Genomic DNA, 22,775 nt, shown 5'->3' on the forward strand with positions numbered 1-22,775 from the left:
CTTTTCTCGCTCTTCACGAGCGACATTCCCAAGTTTCCGAGTGTCCAGCTCGCTCAGTACGCTGACGACACGGCACTCTACTTCGGCTCCAACCGCTCAACCTTGAGCAAGAACATTAAAGTGCTTCAAGCCGCCGTCGATGAACTAGGCAACTGGTTCAGAAAATGGCGGATTGAAGTGAACCCCACCAAGAGTGCAGCGGTACTCTTCGGTAACGCGAATAGCATCCGCGCTAAAAAACAACCGACTGACGTTATTAAACTGTATGAAACACCCATACCGTGGGTGAAGGATTACAAATACTTAGGAGTCACGTTCAACAGCAATATGAACTTCAAGAAACATATTGATACGGTATGCAATAGAGCCCGATTTGTCCTCAGTCGCCTTTATCCACTTGTGTGTGGGCGAAGCAAACTTCCGCTCAAACACAAAGTGACGCTGTACAAAACCATCGTACGGCCCATACTGTCATACGCAAGCGTCGTTTTCGCGCACACCCGACCGAGCTACTTACGTCGTTTGCAAGTAGTTCAAAATAAATTCACGCGCATGGCAACCAGAGCCCCGTGGTTCATCCGAAACGTTGACCTTCACCGCGACCTAGAGCTTCCGACAATAGCTCAACACTTTAAAGAGATCTCGCGACGCTTCTTTGACAAGGCGCCTAACCATCCCAACATCTTGGTTAGGAAGGCATGCGGGTACACCCCCCTTCACCATAGTCTCAACCCAATAAGACGTCCCAGACACGTAACGGTAGACCCGGATGACGACATCACCATCGCGAACGCGACACCCACACAAACACCGACACAGACACGCACACACCGCCTTCGCAGGCGTAGGCGCGGTCAACCACCGCAAACCACTGGCACTCGTCACTCTGACGATGGCCAGCGGCCCGCACCCTAGATACACCACACATTCTTTTGATACCCGACGAGACGTTAGTCCTCGTCCTGTAATCGCTTCACTACACTCACTCACACACGGACTGACTGACGGACTGACATACACCACTTACACAATCACAAACACACTCCACAAACAGACACAAACACAAACATACATGCACACAAACATTTACACTACGTACATACATACAAACACACATACATGCAATCATAAACACATACATACACACTTACATACATTACACAAAACATCACCACACTCGCCGGCGAGTGTGCTCTTATCACCTTTTCATCTTTCATCTTCATTTCATCTTCATTTTCATTCTCTCTCCTTCCCACAAGCACACAGCCGGTCTGAGGTTCGAGTCTCCTTAGGAGACGCCCCGCGACTGTTGTTGCGTAGTCTTTGCGGCCTCCACGGCCCACGTCCTACTTCGCTGTGAAAGCCAGAGCTGCTAACAGCACAGAGGAGGTTTTAGTCGGTATGGGGTGTCCGCTTACGCGGACACTCGAGTCCGACATATTACGCCCCGTTCCGGGGCGTAAATACGTAACAGTATTTCCTCCTCTCAAAAAAAAAAAAAAAAAAAAAAAAAAAAAAAAAAAAAAAAAAAAAAAAAGCCTACGGCAGTTCTAGTTCTGACTCGAAAGTGTAAAGAAGAAGAAGAAGAAAAGAAGAAGTAGTGAAAAGTGGAAGTGTTCCAAGAGGAAGAAGATAGTGTTCGGTGCGGTGTGACGCGTTGAAGGTACCGCCGCCCACAAGAGGAACAGCGGCAGACCGGCGAAGTGCAAGTTCAGAAAAAGTGAACGCAGATAAAGATTCGTTCCTATAAGCGGAGTATTATTTCCAATCCCTGGCCCACTCCCGTGTCAATAGGTTACTTACTGGCAGCGGGGTGTAGTCCAAGCGAGGCGGCCTGGTTGGCGGCGACTCCCAGAGTGGAGGGGGCAGGGTATCTCGATCCGAAGCCAAACAACGCCGCCTGCGCCTGGGCTTGAGCCTGCGCCGAACTCGCGCCGCCATCACGTCCCCAGTACGCTGGAAATATAATTTATTTTTAATTGTAGTTATTTATTAAGGTTTAAAGGGTACTTTATCGAGGAAGACTGATGAGCTTGCGGTTCATCTGTCTACAATAAATACTACCCACGAGGCTTAAATCATTTATACATCTAGATAGACTATGACAGCTGTGAAAACGTCGAAAATATTCGTCGAATTTATCTCTATTTTGACCGATGCACGCACACTAACACAAAGTGTCATTTAAATCGCGAATGTATGACGTAGCTTGTCACGCACACTAAAGTGACCTATTTTTTATAGTTAACTAACAGCAAGATACTCTATCTAGATTCTAGACGTCCAAACTATCTAAGCTCCGGGGCAACAAATGAATACAACAAATGCTAAACTTTATTACGACAACTGTGACAAATACTATCTGGACTCCTGGCAACAGCAGTCCCCCTGAAAACGTGTTCTGAAAAGGTCAGGTTGGCTAAAATAAAAATGTAAAATGCTAAATCTAGTGCAAAAACACAGTTACAATTATTAACATCTTAATTCAGTCCACAAAACTAATGAAAAACAATTTGATCTTTATTTGAACGCGTTATCAAAAACGAAGGTTCTTTAGTAAGGATTGTCCGAGCAAGTACCTATCGTTTATCCGCTCATAAACTGCTCGGCATACAGAACACCGTGCTGGTCAAACATCGTACTTAACACCAAGCAACAAGGTGTAAATTTGATTGATTTATCACATACCATAAAGAGGTCGATGACCTTACTCATCATCACAAGTTGATATGTGGAGTGCGAAATATTGATATATGCTTTGTACGATTGTCTTAATCTTGGTTTATAACTAATTTCTTTTATTTATTAATTTGGTAGCGATACAGGTAATATTTAATTAACAGTTAATTAAATATTAAAACATAGTTAATAATATGGCCAAAAGTGGATTACACAATTAAAATTTACAATAGAAGGTCACATTGTTGATTGTTCCTGTGATGTGTGTGTGTGTGTGTCTCGTGTCGTGTGTGTGTGTTCTTAAAGCGAGTCTTCAATACACTTCAGGAATACGGAATATTCTATTAATGTGAATGAGTTTTTTTATATCTATAGATGTTGTTTAACGACCCATGAGTATAGCTCAATAGTTAGTGACTGTACCTACTGCGCTAGAGGTCACGGGTTCGAATCCCGGTAGGTGGATGGTAATATAGATATGTTTGTTTCCGAGTCATGGATGTTTGTTTATATTTATGTATGTTTAAGTTAGTATATATTGTATTAAATATATAGTTGTCTTGCACCCATGGTCCAGGCTATGCCTAGTTTCGGGCAAGATATTTAAATATGCACCTGATTTTGTCTGCGATAATTTGTAATGCTTCGGGAACTCTACACAGATAAAACGAATCCTTTTATGTAGTCTTGATATTCATAATGGGTTGTGTTATTAATAGCCTAAACACATAGTCGGATTTGCTCCGGCCGAACCATCGAACGCGGTCCGGTTCCGGAGATATTCCATGGTATGTCGCACTGTCCATCGTACAAAATTATAATTATTACCGTCCGGACCGTTCCGAGAACGACGCCAGACCAATCGGTGCGAGACATCCACCAACGTCCACTGGACCTACAGACGGTCCGGTGGTACCAAATCCGACAATGTTTGGGCTTATAAGGCGTGAAAGCGTAACAAATAAACACAAACAAATTTGTAATAATGTTGTATGCAGTTTAATTATTTTCTTATTTTTTTTCTTTTATTTGTTTTTTTCTTTTATTTTTTTTTTCTTTTATTTTTTTTTCTTAGCAGTGGTTACTCTTTTTCACAGGATGCCGGCTAGATTATGGGTACCACAACGGCGCCTATTTCTGCAGTGTAGCAGAAATGTTTAAGCATTATTGTGTTTCAGGTCTAAAGGGCGCCGGTGCTAGTGAAGTTACTGGGCAAATGAGACTTAATATCATAGGATTATTGATTACATTGTAATTAAATACTAACTAGAAATAAAGCGTTAACAGGTCGTAAACAGTCAGCCATACAAAAATTACACCGACTCCAAAAACTACAATAATCGTAACTAGAATTAGGTTAATTAATTAGATTGTTTAAAAATACGCAATTATTTTTATACATTTTAGTGCACATTATATCTATTGTTTTGGAATAGTGTTTTTGACGACGGTTGTTTTTTTGTTATATTAATTACAGTGTAAAATATCACGAAGCGTATGTTACAAAATTTTAAACATGCCATTGAGTGTCAAGGTGCCACGCACACAAGCATCTAAAAGTTGTTGATAAAAAAGCTATTGTTCTTAGGTAGTGCGGTATCTAGTTGGAGCGCTGCGGAGACCAATCATTAATCTAAGGCTAGTATATTCTAAATCTATGAGTACTATCCTAACAAATAATTACAGTAAGTAGTTTATATATTCAATTATGTAGCAACATAACCGCAAACACATTAAGGTTATCTAATCGTTAGTAAGCACTATGCAGTACTTGAGTAATAGATGTTACTCGGTGATGACCTACCTATAGCAGAAACGAATACGAATACACTAAACTAACTTACTTACCTGTTTATAAAAGTTTATTGAATTATACCTTATTTTGCGGAATTACCTAATACATAATCCAAATTTTATGAGTTTTCTTAAGTGATAATTCCGCTAACATTTTTCTTTAATCAATTCGACAGGTGTTTCGCGTCTACACGAGGCGTCTCAGGAAGTGTTGACTCGCCAAATGCTGGTAAAAGACTCTTTGGAGTCCATATCTTAAGTAGGTTAGTGAAGTAAGTCTAAGTCTGAGCACGTAGCACTTATAAAAATCATTCTTAAAACTATAACCGGTAAGTTTTTTATGAAATTAAGGTGCGAGAGGAGCAGGATTTTTAGCTGATGGTGTTTGATACGCACTCCCCATTACAATGCCGCTCAAGATTATTGAAAAACCAAAAAAATATGAGCGGCACTACAACTGCGCTCGTCACCATTAGACATAAGATGTCAAGTCTCATTTGCCCAGTAATTTCACTAGCTACGGCGCCCTTCAGACAGAAACACAGTAATGCTTAAACATTACTGGTTCACGGCAAAAATAGGCGCCGTTGTGGTATCCATAATCTAGCCGGCATCCGGTGCAAAGGAGCTTCCCACTGGTAGTAAATTTTACAACCACAACTTTAAATTAAATGAAGATATTGTTTTTTTGTAGATAAGGGTCAACCGTCTAAGAGATAAAACTTAAAAGACCTAATTGGAATCCATCCAGTAGTTTTTCTGTGGCGCGCCCCCAAATGAAAAGCTCTTTCATACTATTTATATAGATAAAATAGTTGTTTTACATAATACTAGCTAACCCGACAGACGTTTTGTTTATGGAAGAGGAGGACAAACGAGCGTACGGGTCACCTGATGTTAAGTGATCACCGCCGTCCACAATCTCTTGCTACACCAGAGGAATCACAGGAACGTTGCCGGCCTTTAAGGAAGGTGTACGCGCTTTTTTTAAGGTACCCATATCGTATTGTCCCGGAAACACCGCACAAGGATGCTCAGTCCACAGCTTTGTAGTACGTGGAAGAAAGTTTCTTGTAAACCGCACTGTGGAGAAACGCCACACATCCAGATTGTGAGCTCATATCTTAATTTGTGGCGTGTCTTGCGAAGGTGAAATTCGGCGGCAGGAATCAGGTGAAACAGCTCTTCGAATCACTCCACGCGATAAATAAAAACATTGTTCTGTTCATAAAAAAAAACTCTTGAGGTGGAATTTTGTAAATTTTATACGAAAGGAATACTCCCACCAAATTTCAAGTCTCTACACCTTATGGTTCCAGAGATATCGTGATGAGTCAATACGTAGGTGGAAATCCCTTTTATATTAAGAAGATTTATTATAAGAAGAATTTTTCTGTGAAGATTACTTGCGAGTATAAAAATCGGAGAACATATTCTTGCCAAGAAACTGTAATAACAGTTTGTCATGTTCCATTTTGTAGCATTTACTTTGATTAACCATAGCACATTTTAAATACACAAATATTTTTTAGATAGTATAAAATGAAGTCGCTTTCGCTGTCTGTTCATTTAGATCTATTAAACTATTGAACGAATTTAGATGCAGTTTTCAGCAATAGATAAAGTGATTCAAGAGGAAGGTTTATATATACAGTAAAAATTCCTTATTCGCGCTTCCTTCATTCCCATTTTCGTTTAAAAAATGCGACCCACTTAAAAACGGCTAAAGATTATAATAAACATATTAATAAAAATTATTCCAATAGGTATCCAGACCAATATCCTTTGTCATACGCGGCTTTGGCGCGTCATCAAAATATCTACTAATAAAAAAGTATAATAGACCTAATTACAACCACTTGTAGGAGCTTTAAAAACTGCCAAGCAAGAAAGAATTACAAAATTCTTTAAAACATTACCTTAGCCTGAAGACAATAATTTGATCGATTTGGTCAAAAACTTCAGTAAAATTGTTTTTTTTTTATATAGGTATTTGTTCTTTATTCTGTCACTTAGGAACGTATCTCCTATAATCCCATATAAATAAAGATTCCATATTTACGATTTCTGTATTCGCGGCATATGTACCGAACGTATACCCCCGCGAGTAAAGAGCTTTCACTGTATAATATGTACGAACATACGTTTTTTTTAATGAAAATAAGGGACAAGTAGAGCAGGACGTTCAGCTGATGGTAATTGATAAGCCCTGCCCATTACAATGCAGTGCCGCTCAAAAGTTCTGGGCGGCCCTACAATTGCGCTCGTTACCTTGAGACATAAGATGTTAAGGCTCATTTGCCCAGTAATTTCACTATCTACGGCACCCTTCAGACCGAAACACTAATGTTCACGGCAGAAATAGGCGCCGTTGTGGTACCCATAATCTAGCCGGTATCCTGTGCAAAGGAGCCTGGTAAATATATACCCCCGCGAATAAAGAACTTTCACTGTATGATACGTACGTACGTACATACGTACTGTATAATGTATATATACACACGTGGACGACATAGGCAGAAGCTAGTATAGTATACTATATAATTAATAAGTTGTATTGTTATAATACCGCGGTGGTAGCAACTATCGGAGCGTGAGAAAGACACGAGTACTTCGTCACTTTTCGCAAACGCTTTGAAGGGGGCACCGAACGGCAAACATTCCGAAGTCGAGTAGGGGAGACATGACGGCTGTGGTTACCATGGACGTTACGCGCGGATTTTAATACTCAAACACTTACGGCCGTTTTCAATAACCTATCTATCCTTAGTTTAACTTACTAGAGGTATACAAATCTATCCTTTTACGCTTACTTACATTTCAATAACCTATCGACATAAAACATCGGACTATAACTATATTTGTCATTAGATAAGATCTTGTCATTAAACGGTGACAGCAATGTATCCGTAACTATAGATACGTTATTGTAAACGGCCGTTAGATCATTTATTTACCATACGTCTAGATATACTATGACAGCGGTGAAAACGTCGAAAAAAATTGAGTTCAGAGTTAACCTCTATTTTGAGCAATTCACGCACACTAACACAAAGTGTTGTACAAATCGCGAGTGTAAGACATGGCTCGTCACGCACACTAAAGTAATAAATCTGGGCTGTTATTATCTGTTGTCTAGCAGCAAGAGGCTCTATGTACCTATACGTATAAATTATTGAAGGTTTATAGTTAATAGCTCCACTGCCAATGGGTTTGGATGAGTTACCGACTTGATATTTGTTATAAAAAAAAAACTACATTGAAAAAAAACCCACTTCAAAAACTGAGATGTATCAAATAACTAAAAATTTTATTTAATACACCTTTACCTTTAATATTAATAAAATACTATTATTTATATGTGCTACCTATTAATAGGTTTTAAGTCGGTGCCAAGTCCTAAACAAAATAAAACTTAATACTATATACAGCTTTCTTACTGTAATTATTAAGGTTGTCTGGCCACGCGTGTCTGTCCGCTTGGGTTGTTTTGTTCTAGACGAAGCTATCCCGCTCTTTTTAGCACATACAAATAATAGTAGATATTTTATTAATATTAAATTTAAAAGTTTGCATAAGAGGTGTTTTAAATTAAATTTTTAGTTATTTCATACTTTTCAGTTTTTGTAGTCGGTTTTTTTAAACGTAGTTTTTTTTTACTGTTTAGTGTTACTTAATAATAATAATATATAATAATCAACCAGAATGAAGACTCCTAAAACCCGTAGACAAAAAACAATTATATCATCCACATAACCAAAAATTATCATAAAAAATGTTCATATAATGAAAACTACTGGGCCCAACTATGTAAAAATTTTATGGGACCAAATGGCATCTATTCCGCATCGAACTAAAGAATTACGTAAATCGGATCATAAATCTCAGAGTAATCGGTGTACATACATAAAAAAAAAACCGATCGAATTGAGAACCTCCTCCTTTTTGATGTCGGTTAAAAAGCTTGTTTAACACAAAAGCTAAATAAAAATATTGAATGAGGGCGTTATTTTACTGAAATCCATAATTATTTTAAAGGTTCTCTAAAGTGTTGATTCCGCTAAGATATCTTAGTCTGCATGCAAAATGCACCTCCGAAGTCCGACATAGTCAGTCGGTAACGTAGGTAGGTACTGCTGAAACCAATTCGACACGTGTTTCACCTCTAAACGAGGCATCGTCGGGAGCTGCTCACTCGCCGAACTCTGGAACAAGAAATGGAAGGACGTTCTTCTGTAGATAACGCGTCTAACTCTAGGCGAAATCTTACCGGAATTACCGGTAAAGATAACTTTTTAATACACAATTTAAGGCCATAAAGCCCTTCCGCCATTACAAGTACGCAAATCAGCAGTTTCTAATTCGCTGGATGTTACGACACAAGCAATGGTTGTCAGTTGTCACGTAATATTATAACAATAGCTGACTTGTATAATACTCAGACTTCCGTGAATTTATTGACTGATCTAAATGTTGTACTAACATGATGGGTATAATTCACGTATTTCGTCACGTTTCTACATATACAACAACAAACATTTAGTGTATTCTTGATGTTTCGACGAGCTATTTGAAGAGAAAATTTCTTTAAGCCGACTGAGCATTTATTTAAAAAAACAAACTACTTTAACAAACCGAGTTCTAAAACTGAGATGTATCAAATAACTAAAAATTATATTTAATACACCTTTACCTTTAATATTAATAAAATATTTTATTTGTATTATGCTAACAAAATAAGACTTAATATTATAAACAGCTTACTTACTGTAATTATTAAGGCTGTCTGGCCACGCGTGTCCGTCCACTTGGGTTGTTTTGTTCTAGACGAAGCTATCCCGCCCAAAGTCACGCGTAGCGAGTGTAGGTACTTACAATTACATTCTTTCTCACACAATTAATAGTATTTAACTGTGTAATGTAATTATTAACATTAAAGGTAAAGGTGTATTAAATAAAATTTTTAGGTATTTTTTGAAGTCGGTTTTTTTAAACGTAGTTATTTTATTTTTTATTTTTAGTGTCAGTTAATAATTAAAATCTATAACCAACCTGAATGTAAAACTCCTAAAAAACCCGTACACAAAAAACAATAATATCACCGAGGTAAACAAAAATGTTCATAAAATGAAAACTACTGGGCCAAAATATGTAAAATTTCTAGTCGAGGTCGAGGAGTGCAATGCAAGTGGGGTCAGTGGAGTTGAGGAGGAGTCAATATATAAATTATTGTAAACTACATAATTGACCCGACAGACGTTGTTCTGTATATAATAAATAAAATACTGTTTTTTTTAGAATTTGTCGATAATATTTCATAACATCAAGAATTATTTCGTAAAATATGCTCCCTGTTGTTGTAATGAAATTGTTTCACAGCAGAACTGTCATACCGTGCGTCAATTAATTCTCTCATAGAAAATATGTCCATACAAAACAAATATCAGACGACGGGGGACACATCAAAGGAAAAACAAAATTGTTGTTTTTATTTAATTTAACACCTTTTAAACCTTCCCTGGACTTCCACAAATAATTCAAGACCAAAATTAGCCAAATCGGTTCAGCCGTTCTCGAGTTTTAGCGAGACTAACGAACAGCAATTCATTTTTTATATATATATATGAATTATGAATAATTATGAATTTATAAATATAGAAAAAGTTGTTGTTTTTCGTATTATTTATTAACCTTGCCTTAATGAATTTTTAATTTCTGCCGTGTACTCTTACTACACGCCGTAATAGTTAGGTTATTCTGATATTAATACGTTATTTTGTAACAGTTTCACTTGTATCTTGGTTTCATAAAACCACACAATTGCTTTTTTTCTATGGAATAGGAGAACACATGGCACCTGATAATAATAATAATATTGACACACTTTTTACACAAATTATCATGCCCATCAAGTTAAGCACATATAGCCTGTGTTATGGGTTACAAGACAATGATATATTTAATACAATATACTTACTTAAACATACATAAATTCATATAAACATACATAAATACATTTAAACATCCATGACTCGGAAACAAACATCCATATTCATCATATAAATGCTTGCACCTACCGGGATTCGAACCCGGGACCTCTAGCTTAGTAGGTAGGATCGCTAACCACTCGGCTATACAGGTCGTCAAGTGATGGCGCTTGAGTTTGTCGAAAAACATAAAATTCTTTCGGAACGGTAGCGCAATTACATGATTACTTGAGACATAAATGTTAAGTCTCAGTTGCCCACACTTGGGACATACATGTTAGGTCCCAGTAGCCCACACTTCAGACGAAAGGTTTTAAGTCTCGGTAGCCCATACTTGAGACTAAAGTATAGTACTATAGTGTGTTAAGTTTGTGTAGCTCACAAGAAACAGGTAAAAGTTGATCTAGAACATCTTAGGTATTAACTTGACTTATTAGCTTAACCCTTAACTACACTCACCTCCAAAGAGTGACGAGGGGTCGAGTAGGGGATCGGGCGGAGGCTTGGCGGTCGAGTCGCCACCGTCCCCGCTCTCCTTGTCCATACCACACCTGGAAGACGTAAAGCCAAAGTCAAATAATGTTAACACTTTTTACCATAAACTGAGATTTGCATAAGTGAATAAGTAAAATGGCATAAAAGGCATTTTATTTTCTCAAAGTTACAACAATTACAATTTTTGATGTCATTTGTAATAAAACATATCGCAGTATCCTTCTTTTTTGCGCTCTTTTTAATAAAATATAAATAATGTACTGTCCTAGTTATTGTTATAAAATAATCATAATCTAGTCCCAGGCTGTCCGATCACTTCGATATTCAGCTGTGGTGTAGTAGGATTTACGACACAGACACAATCACGCTCAAAAATTGCCTGAAACAAAACTCTGTCTACGCGTCTATTAGTCAGACTTTTCGTTGAGTTATGTATTGACCGCGCTTTGAATACAACGCCACGCAATGACAGTGTTCAGTGAAAATCTGTCCAAATAACAGCATATGTAAACTTAAAAAGGGTGGAGTATTGTATTTCAGTAAAGTGCCCCTTAAAATTAAAAAAAAAATGTAACAAATAGCTATATAAAACAAAAGACATTGCCGACTAAATGTGCGAGAGACGGATGTCTCTTTCGATAATCAATCTTTTCTTTCTATAAATTAATGCCAGCTTCTTATAAACGTATGGCAGTGAAGAATTTTCCCATAGAAAGAGTGCGTGCTTCTATTGATAACTGGCCTCAACGTTTAAAGGACTATATTGCAACCACTCCGAATAAGCTTTCTATATTTAAAATTGCTTTATATTTATATATTAAACTAACACACTGTAAAAGTAATAACTATTATTTGCAATAGAAATTTTATTTTTCTTTATTTCAGTATTTATGGCAAGACTATGTATAATAATAAACCATCAAAATGACGTATCGTCCTGGAAACACCGCACATGGAATCTCATTCACAGCTTGGTTGTACGTGGAAGAAAGTTCCTTGAATACCGCTCTACGTTCTATGCTAAGTCTTATTAGCCCAGTAATTTCCCTGGCCACAGCGATCTTCAAACCGAAACTAGTACATTAGTGCTTCATGACTGCAGCTGTGGTACCCACCTAGCAATCATTGGCAAAAATGGCATCTAAAGACAGGCAGAGGAAGACTTGGGAAGAAGCCTCTGATGAGAGCGTGACAGGCGTGAACATATGTATTATAAAACTAAGTCCTCCAGCGCGTTTGTCTGTCTATTTGCGGTAAATTCAAAATCTTCTGCACCGATTTTCATGTTTTCACCAAAGAATCGCGTGGGTCGCGAGGAATGGTTTACTATGTACTATCATTTGTTAAGTTTTTTATAAATTAAAACGCTGTCTTAAAAGGCATTTATTTTCTCAAAATTGAATCCTTTAGAATTATTTTTGATGTCATTTCTAATTACAACTAGATACTACTACCGCTTCGGAAACAAATGGCGCTCAGAGAGAGAAGAAGAGGCGCAAGAAACTCTCCCAGCATTCTTTTTTTGCGCTCTTTTCATTTCTTTTTTTCTTAACCCTTATATTTATAACAAAATAATGTATGGTGGAATTGTGTATCTGATATAGGTCTACAGAAAAGTCCGCGATGGCGTATGTCTATCTCTTACGGATAACATACTATATCCATGTTAATACTTTAAAAAATTGGCAATTATAAAGCAGTATTGTAAAAGCTGTTTACACAAATACGATTTTAAATTAATTCTTATTATAAAATCATTTAGAAATACGTTATTGTTTCATTTTTTTAACTTTGATTATTGACATTTCCGATGGTTTAAGTCTACAATATTCCCGAAAACTTGCATCATGCTTGCATCCATTTTTTTCTGTTGACAGAACAGCGTCCGGCATGCCAGCTAGTATTTAATAGAAGTGACAGACTCTATGTAAACTCGCAACTTTGTAACTACTGGGTCACAGCTCAGTATACCTTTGGCCCCTGAGCTCACCATGACAATATTTGAGTACTTAACCCAACGGAAATGACATTAATAATTTAAATTAAAATACCTTGGATTTAATAAGCTAAACGGCCTGAGGCGTTTAATTTTTAAAGTTGTTGAATCTAACATTACTAAAAATCATTTTTTGTAAATAAAAAAGTGGACACACAGTTATGTATATATGTACGCATGCAAAAAGTTATACTCCTTTGGTGGAACAAAACAATAACCAAAGTCAAGAACTTGTAACTTTCTGTAATAAAACCTTTGTACCTAAATTTAAAGCATCTGTAAATTTCATACTAAACTTCTCAACAGATTAGATGAAATTTTTAAAGGCATTTATTTTCTCAAAATTGATTCCTTTAGAATTATTTTTGATGTCATTTCTAATATACTAGACACTACTACCGCTTCGGAAACAAATGGAGCTCTGAGAGAGAAGAAGCGGCGGAAGTAACTCTCCCAGCACTTTTTTTTTTGCGCTCTTTTCAATAAAAATATACAATATTGTACAGTCATTTCTATCGCTATAAAATAATCGCAATCTAGTCCCAGGCTGTCCGATCATTTAGATATTCAGCTGTGGAGTAATAGGATTTACGACAGATCCATTTTTTTATAAAACATTTAAATTTATTTATAGATAATGCCTGAACAGTGGCTGGGACTTTATTATAGAAGTGTATACATTTAACCTTAAAGCTATTATGTATCTTATTAAATTTATTTATTATATTAAAGCTTGTAATGCGATAAGATTTAATTAAATACATAATTTCATATTTAATATAACAACAATATGATCAGCTACCGTGAAAAAATACTTTGTTTAGTAGTTTTAGCATGTGGCATCTCCTTTGTGTTAAGTGGTCTAGAGTCATCACGGCGGTGAACGACCCTATGACGTCATCGGACCGGTCCACTCATCGTGCATTGTTAGAGCACTCCTATTATCTAATATCTGCTCTATCTCTAGTTTACTTATCCTTACGTTTGCAAAAATACATAAATTTCTTATTTGTTGTTCAACGGACAAGATTAGGACTCACTTGATGATGTGCGAGTATTTGAAATCAATCCAAATTGTTCTTAACGGCCTTAAGAGGATTCATTTATGGCAAAACAAAAATGCAATTTCGTTTTATATAGACGAGCACGCGGCAATGATCAATCGAGCGCTTTTATATGGTGATGTTTGTATTTTTTATTTGTTTGAAAATTATTACAATTTATTTTTTTTATTCTGCTACCATCACCTCCAACAGACATTCTAGAAACTTAAGTGCCCTATACAATGACGTAAGTTTTATTCCAAAATAATTGTCCAGTATGGAGCTAGCAAGAAGAAGAAGTACTTGAAGAAGACATAGTGTTGGTAGGACAAGATGGATCGATAAGGTCTAGATCGCCGGAATATTTAGTAAATTTAAAAATACTGCTTCAGTGTGTAGTACCAATGACTTTCTATATAAGAACATGTCATTCGCAGTCTGATAATAAAACGGCAAAAGTGTGCTTAAAGACAATGTAAGCACACTTCTCTCCTTAGTCTTGTGTAAACTGTCACTGTGCGAAACAAACCTGAATGTGTTACATTGCTGCATAATGACCAAGAATATTTTAAACAACTGGAGTAAATGCGGCAATGTATAGATATAACAGTCGAAGCTTATTATGCGGTGTAATTTGTGGCATGTTCCATTTTTCGGCTTTGTTTTTATACGACGTGATATGTCTAAGTATAGAATGTCATTGTGTAGTACATATTGTCTAGTTTTGAAAGAAAAAATATTATTTCTATTCTTACTATTTCAAATAATTCAAGAAAAAATATTATTACTATTTCATATATTGAAGTACTATACTTAACTTATTTGTTCATTGTACGTATGACTCCATAGGATTCAATTTTTGTTTGAAGTTTTAAGAATATAACAATTTTCGTTAAATGCCCTAAGAATCCTAGCGTATGCCCGCGACTCCGTGCGCGTAGATAAAGGGTTTTAAACAATAATAGGTAAGCAAGTTTGGAATTGATGATTATCTCATATCCTATTCCAGTTCCGGTACCCGTTTTCGCTTCCATTCCCAACTAATTATATGAATCTTATGTCGAGGAAGATTGCAATGGCAAACTAAATGTACTATTGATATAGTTATAGACGTGAATTTAAATATTTCACAAATCTTGCATGAATTTTTCCGGGATAAAATGTAGCCTATGTCCTTTCCCGAGCTCTAGTCTATCGCTGTACCAAAATTCGTCAAAATCAGTTCAGTAGCTCCGGCTTAAAAGCGTAACAAACAAACTTACATTCACATTTATAATATTAGTAGGATTTTACAACATGAAATTGTCTGACTTGATTCGAGAACACTTTTTGTGACCGTTTGCCCTTGAGTGTCAGTCGCAGACACTGAATTTTATGGGACTATTAAGATAACTTTTAGAATGGATATGTTTTAACACAATTTTTCAACACACTAGTTCATAAAGTGAGCCTTATTACATCGTACTTAGGACCATAAATTGAACTATAACACACATGTCCATTATCATCTTACACACTAGTGCCTACAGAATAGAATTATCCTTACAAAGTTAAGGTGGAAATTATATGAGAATAAATACAGCATTTTCAATTTAACCGGGTAATACAGTGTTTTTGTAACAACAAAGAGGTTTTATACCGCTGAAAATCCAATTACAATTTTGGAATAAGTAAATGTGTCCCTTAACTCGAGAAAACATTTTTTATTGTCAAATTATTTATAATTCACAATAATTAACTTGACTAAAATGTGACTGTATATGTTATCAATCATATTACAGTTGGCGCGTGCAAAAAAAAATTGCACGCCGTTTCCCATTACTTTCATATTTTGTTTGAACGATTTATGCAACACATGTTTGTTTTTCCTTGCAAGTGTGTTGAAAAAGGGCGTTTGTAACTGGTATTGAACATGCTCACTAGACACTCGGCTGATTTACGCCCTCGCCTACGACTCGGGTTACAACCCACAGCCTCGTGTATAATGAGCACCTTAGCTCACTTATGTCATAACATAGTATAACAGCTTATTATCTCTCATTATTCTCCAACCGGAGGACAGGAGACAACTGAGAGCTCTCAAGGGGTTTGTCTATGGGCACTTAGCCAGAATGCGTCTGAGTGAATCAAACCTGTGCAGATTCTGCTGTGAAGGCACTGAAAACCCATACACATCCTACTGGAATGCGAGGTTATTGACAGAATCAGTCTGGGGTGTCTCAAGGTAACTTAAGGCAGAGGACGTGCCCTGCCCAAGCCCTCTAAGGATGCTACGCCTCTTAATCGGGAACACACTCTCGCGCGAGGATCTGGGCATATTAATGCCCAGCGTTTGACATCTTATTATATTACAGGCAATAAGATCAGTCCCAAAGCGCCCTCTTTTGCAAGTTTCTAGAGTTTCACATTAGGCGCTGAGCACTTTTTTGTGGATATTTTCCGAAACTGTCACGCTTTTACGGGTAAAGTAGGCGTATAGATAACCTGACAGTGCGATATTGCGTAACCTATTTTGATTTGCCAATGTATTCGTGGTTTAATATTCAAAATACTATGGAGCTAATGTCAAGCGTACTTTCCCATAATTTCATGATTCTAGCAAGAAAGTACCTATAGCATCCATAACAGCTTTTGATTTATCTGCGATGTCTTAAAATATAATGCTGACACTAAGATATAAAGCAAAAAAACTGTATGCATGCTTAATAAAACTACACGTTCGAAGCCGTGTTTCGAAGTGAAAATTTCATTAAGGCGATTTCTAAAAGCAGACCGTTAAATTGTAAGCAATGAAGTCGATTGACAATCTACCGTATTATTTATCACTAGTGAAATTGTAATATCACGGATTTGCCAATATACCTGCGACATATGTAATTCATGGACTTACAGTATACTAGCGCCATAGTAGACATATATGTATATGTCTAGCATTATAAGAAAATATGTAATAGTCAAGACACACGGTCCCATGTCGCATTGTCCATCGCACAAAAATATTAGCGAGTTTTTCATTGAACGTCCCATCATTTAGAACTCGTCACACGCACCTTCTGGCTGTACCAAAAGCTAACACCAAATACACACAAATCTCTGTTCTACAACGTCTGGCTCTCACCTACAATAAAGCTTATTTTAATTTAGATATGTTTTGCTTGTCCAAAGTACACCTAAAAAAAGAAATAAGAAATAAACATCGACTGCAATGGTTATCCAAACACACACACACATACTACATACACCCTCAAATACACTACACATAACCTTACATACACGCACACACACTCCTGTAACCTTATTTTGTAAAGTTTATTTTCTAAGAAGCTTCTTTTGTATAATACCTATATACTGTAATCAGTTTTGGCCTTATTTTTCTACTTTATAATTTAATTATATTGTATATAAATTGTGACGCTGTAGATTACATGCAAATAAATAAATAAAATGATTATTAATACCGTCCGGACCGTACCGAGTGCGACGCCGGACCAATTGATGTGCGGCGCCCACCGGACCGACCGATGGTCCGGCCGTACCAAATCCAAGCATATATTTACGCAATAACGGAGATACAACAAGATAGAAAATTTAAGCGAATCTACGGTTATGTGACTGATTTTGACTGACTAGTGAAAATACGAAACTTGCTAACGCACGCATTATCGGGTTGTGTAAACGATAGTATATTCTATGGTATAAATTATCATTTTGTGCATCTTTTAGCGATTTTCAGTCACACTTAACACTGATTTCTCCGGTGTTACGACTTACAAGAGAGTATGGGCCGCAGTAATCACGTACCATAAAGTAACCCTTATAGGTACTCGTTTATCCTCCTCTTACATAAAAGAAAAGGAATAAATCTAATAATTCAACTGCTTGCTAACAAATTGTGTGTCTTCTACCGCATTTATCACGGGGACTGTTCCGAAGTGCATCAATTCTCCTGCCGATTTCCACCTTCGCACGACACGCTACAAGTTAGGACATCATCATCCATCCTCCACAGTGCGGTTTTCAAGGAGCTTTCTTCCACGTACCACAAAGCTGTGAATGAATTTCCTTTTGTGGTTTTTCCGGGACGATACGACATGGGTACCTCCAAAAAAAGCGCGTACACCTTCCTTAAAGGCCGGCACCGCTCCTGTGATTTTTCTGGTATAGCAAGAGAATGTGGGGGGCGGTGATCACTTTACACATATCACTTAAAAAGGACGACAAATAAGCGTACGGGTCACGACGTACGGGTACGGCAGTATTTCATAGAAAAAAGCTGTAATATAAAAAATGGGTGTGGAGCAAGAAAGATGTCAAGAGTAAAAGTAATAAATAACTAACTTACCGTACGAAATAAGCTTATATATAAATTCCATTTAATATTAGAATAAATCGTTTTACTTATAATTGTATAATATTTGAAGATATACTTCTTTTAGCGCGTTAGGTTAAAAATATCAGAATGAATTTTTAGGATGCATGCGCACGGATGCACGCCATCCACATGACCGCCTGCCCGTCTGGAGCCTCCCACTCAAACACTTTCTCCCAATTACTCAATGGTCGCAGTCGGCGGTTTTTCCTCGAATCCGAAGCCCCTGAACGCTGGAGTTCCCCAAGACTGTATGTTTTTTTTTTTAATAAATAAAAAATGAAAATAAGGGACGAGACGAGCAGGACGTTCAACTGCTGGTAATTGATACGCCCTGCCCATTACAATGCAATGCCACTCCGGATTCTTGAAAAGCCCAAAAAATTTTGAGCAGAGCTACGATTGCGCTCGTCACCTTGAGACATAAGATGTTAAGTCTCATTTGCCCAGTAATTTCACTAGCTACGGCGCCCTTCAGACCGAAACACAGTAATGCTTACACATTACTGTTTCACGGCAGAAATAGGCGCCGTTGTGGTACCCATAATCTAGCCGGCATCCTGTGCAAAGGAGCCTCCCACTGGTAAATGCTATGTCTTATACTGTCTCTTCTGCATATCAATGATATGTTGGACGCCTCCAATATGCATTGCTTTGCGAATGGCAGTGCTGGAATACTGGGTTTCAAAATCTTGACATGTGTTTCGGTCTAAAAGGCGCCGTAGCTAGTGAAATTACTGGGCAAATGAGACTTAACATCTTATCTCAAGATGACGAGCGCAATTGTAGTGACACTCAGAAATTTTCAAAGTGTGAAATATAGTATCACTTCGATATACATGTATACCATTACCTCTGTAGTGATTTCAGCTTAGCATTATTCACAAAATCCAGTCTGATCGCGTTAGAAAGCATTTAGCTAAGCGTGTACGGACAATGGGCAGGGTCATCGACCCCTGACACTAACACTTGTGCAAACGTCTACATATCTATATGGCTTTGTTGCAAGGAAATGGGCATATTAAGAGTGATTTTTAAGAAGTTGTGAATGGCGCAATACTTCTGATTATATGCACCTGTGAACATGGCACCGACTTAAAAACTATCAATAGGTAGCACACATAAATAATAGTATTTTATTAATATTAAACGTTAAGGTTTATTATTATTATTTTATACTTTTCAGTTTTTGAGGAAGAAAGCTCCTTGAAAACCGCACTGTGGAGGACCGCCACACATCCAGATGGTGGGGATGATATCGTAACTTGTGGCGTGTCGTGCGAAGGTGTAATTCGGCGGCAGGAATCAGGTTTAACAGCTCTTCAGAACACTCCCCGTGATAAATGCGGTAGAAGACACACAATGAAGCGACGTCTCTACGCAACGCCAAGTGATCCAGCCGTTCACAGAGCGCTAGGTCCCCGACATTCGAGCTGCTCTGCGTTGCACGCGGTCAAATGGATCGAGCTGATACTGGGGTGCGCCAGACCAGAGATGACAGCAATACTCCATGTGAGGCCGGACCTGTGCTTTGTAGAGCGCTAGAATGTGGGCCGGCATGAAGTATTGCCGTACTCTATTTATGACGCCCAGTTTCTTCGAAGCCAATTTGGCTTTGCCCTCCGGATGGCCACGGAATTGGCAATCGCTCGAGATTTCGAGACCCAGTATTCCGATACTAGGCGAGGCTTTAAGGGAAGTGTTCTCGAAGAGCGGTGATATGCCCCAAGTTAAGCATATACAGCCTGTGTTATGGGTGACAAGGCAATGATATATTTAATACAATATACTTACTTAAACATACATAAATTTATATAAACATACATAAATACATGACTCGGAAACATTCATCCATATTCATCATATAAATGCTTGCACCTACCGGGTCCTCTAGCTTAGTACCTCTAGTTATACCAATCTAGACAGTGTCTATTCCAAGGAAGTGACCTAATGGTAATTCCATAAGGATTGACTTGGCTGTACGGTCAGCATAACAAAGAGACGAGCGCAAATGCGATGCATCTTGCTGAATTTCATGCAGAATTTTATTTATTAACATCGGTTTTACTCACGGTGTTTGTACCGACTAGTTTCGGACCATTCAGAGGTCCTTTCACAGCCGGCGCACCCCGCGCCCTCCACTCAGTCAAGCCGCGCACTACGGGGACGTTATCGCGAACTCATTACCATGATGCCAAGGACCTTTCAATGGTCCGAAACTATGGATCGTGAGTGAAGCCGATGTAAATAAATAAAATTCTGCATCAAATTCAGCGAGCGGTATCATTTTTTTAAACTTTATCATTTTAATTAGCCTTTGGCTGATAAGCAATTTATTTTAACTTAATTTAATAAGTAAATGAAGTAAGTGTCTATTATCAGTATTCTTATTGTCTCTAATAAGGGGAATACATTAATATGTGTCTTTCACACTTAGTACAATTAGTATGTTTCACTATTCAGTGTAGTAGTTCTAAAGTTTTAGATCTTTCGAGTATACTCACTAGGTTCGTGTTCTCCTAGCAGTGGATAAGGCGAAAAGACATCAAGACAGACCACAGATGCGATGGAGGGAATGACACTGGTTGTGAATGACTTAAAGAAGAATATACATGGTCTTTTATGGGCATGTCTATTATACTGCGGTGTTGTTTTTTTTTTAATGAAAATAAGGGACGAGACGAGCAGGACGTTCAGCTGATGGTAAATGATACGCCCTACCCATTACAATGCAGTGCCGCTCAGGATTCTTGAAAAACCCAAAAAATCTGAGCGGCACTACAATTGCGCTCGTCACCTTGAGACATAAGATGTTAAGTCTCGTTTGCCCAGTAATTTCACTAGCTACGGCGCCCTTCACACCGAGACACAGTAATGTTTACACATTACTGCTTCACGGCAGAAATATGCGCCGTTGTGGTACCCATAATCTAGCCGGCTACCTGTGCAAAGGAGCCTCCCACTGGTTATACCAATCTAGACAGTGTCCATTCCAAAGAAGTGACCTAATGGTTATTCCATAAGGATTGACTTGGCTGTACGGTCAACATAAAAAATAATGATAATTTCTACTCACTTTGGTTGTTAGTTTTCATTCAGGACCAGGTTGGCAGGCCCACTTCACACATTATCACTTCACACTATCACAGCTCATCTCACTTCACTTCAACATTACACAATCTGAAACAAAGAAAAAAAAAATGGTTAGGAAATGTAATTTTTTATTTATGGAAGAGAAGACAAACGAGCGTACTGCCGCTCACATTCTCTTGCAACAACAGAGGAATGACAGGAGCGTTACCGGCGTTTTAAAATGATATAAATAATTAAATTTAAAAAAGAAATACTTGCCATAACATTCCAGTGTGTAGGCTCTGTTTATAATCTTCATTATAATGAAAGAAAAGTATTAATACAGTAGGGGGGCCTAACTTATAAACAGTATAGTAGAACACTTTTCTGCCTGTTTTTGTTTGTTTGTTAGCGCACATCTCATGTAAATTTAAATTATAATATTTTTATTCACAATAGGATTTAAAATCATCTATTGAACCTCAAGGACTACCACCCATTCGAAATAGTGTGCCTCAGACCAGAGAAGAACGGGCGCAAGAAACTCTGCGGCCTTTTTTTTAATTTAGTTACAATATAATATTATGAAGTCTCGTAAGCTAAAAATAATAGCCTGAGAGAGTTCTCTCCATTCTCGATCTGTGGTATCTATATAATAAAATCATTTGTGTTATAATAACCTTAACAACAAAAACGTTTTTAATAATTCTTTTAAATTTGTAACACATTTGTTTTGTACATTTTCTGGGATCATGTTGTAAAAGTATATACATCGCCCAATAAAAGAATTACTAATTCCACTTAACCGAGTAGTAGGCGTAAAAAGTTTATGTTTGTTCCTCTATTGAATCTACTAATTTGCCCGAGTAAAGGGAAGTAACAAATAACTACCTACAGAACCCGTGTAATCAAATAAACTCGCACTTAGCATTGCAGTTTATTGATTCAATACATCTGCATTCGACAGATGGACGTCAGACTTCAACAAAAACATCTCTATTGCGTTGACTTAAAGGCGATTTTTGTTTGTTTGTTTCTGAGATTGGAATCAGGGATGAAGGGACAAATGGGGTGTCAAGTAACCCCCATCCCCATGCTCCCCCATTGTTGATATAAAATATACAAGTCTACTCAATTTGTGTGCGAACGTGAGTTCTTTTGTATTATGTGGGTAGTAGCAGAATTTACAGAGGAAAGTATTAATAATATAGGTATTACTAGGAAATGTAAGGCTGTGTGGCATCATATTAGCTGTTATGGTTATGGTTTAGATCAATTATAATGTTAACAGTAACGCTGACTTTAACATAGACAGCGAAATGTGTTGTACCATCGTATAC

At 37.4% G+C, this 22,775-nt stretch overlaps 1 protein-coding gene across 11 annotated transcripts in view; it reads right to left on the bottom strand.

The window, feature by feature from the left end:
- The window catches only part of LOC126968289 (bromodomain adjacent to zinc finger domain protein 2B-like), a 140,012-nt gene that overhangs the window by 90,398 nt on the left and 26,839 nt on the right, over positions 1–22,775 (bottom strand). For all 11 annotated transcript variants that reach the window (XM_050813198.1, XM_050813190.1, XM_050813197.1 and 8 more), the window contains exons 2-4: positions 21,440–21,543; positions 10,920–11,011; positions 1,804–1,956 (exon numbers count right to left, since the gene is read on the bottom strand). In XM_050813198.1, the coding sequence (XP_050669155.1) occupies positions 1,804–1,956; positions 10,920–11,004 (238 nt within the window). In that variant the 5' untranslated portion in view covers positions 11,005–11,011; positions 21,440–21,543. The remainder of the gene's footprint in view (positions 1–1,803; positions 1,957–10,919; positions 11,012–21,439; positions 21,544–22,775) is intronic.

Source organism: Leptidea sinapis, chromosome 15 (assembly GCF_905404315.1).
Source record: "Leptidea sinapis chromosome 15, ilLepSina1.1, whole genome shotgun sequence".
NCBI classification, from domain to species: domain Eukaryota; kingdom Metazoa; phylum Arthropoda; class Insecta; order Lepidoptera; family Pieridae; genus Leptidea; species Leptidea sinapis.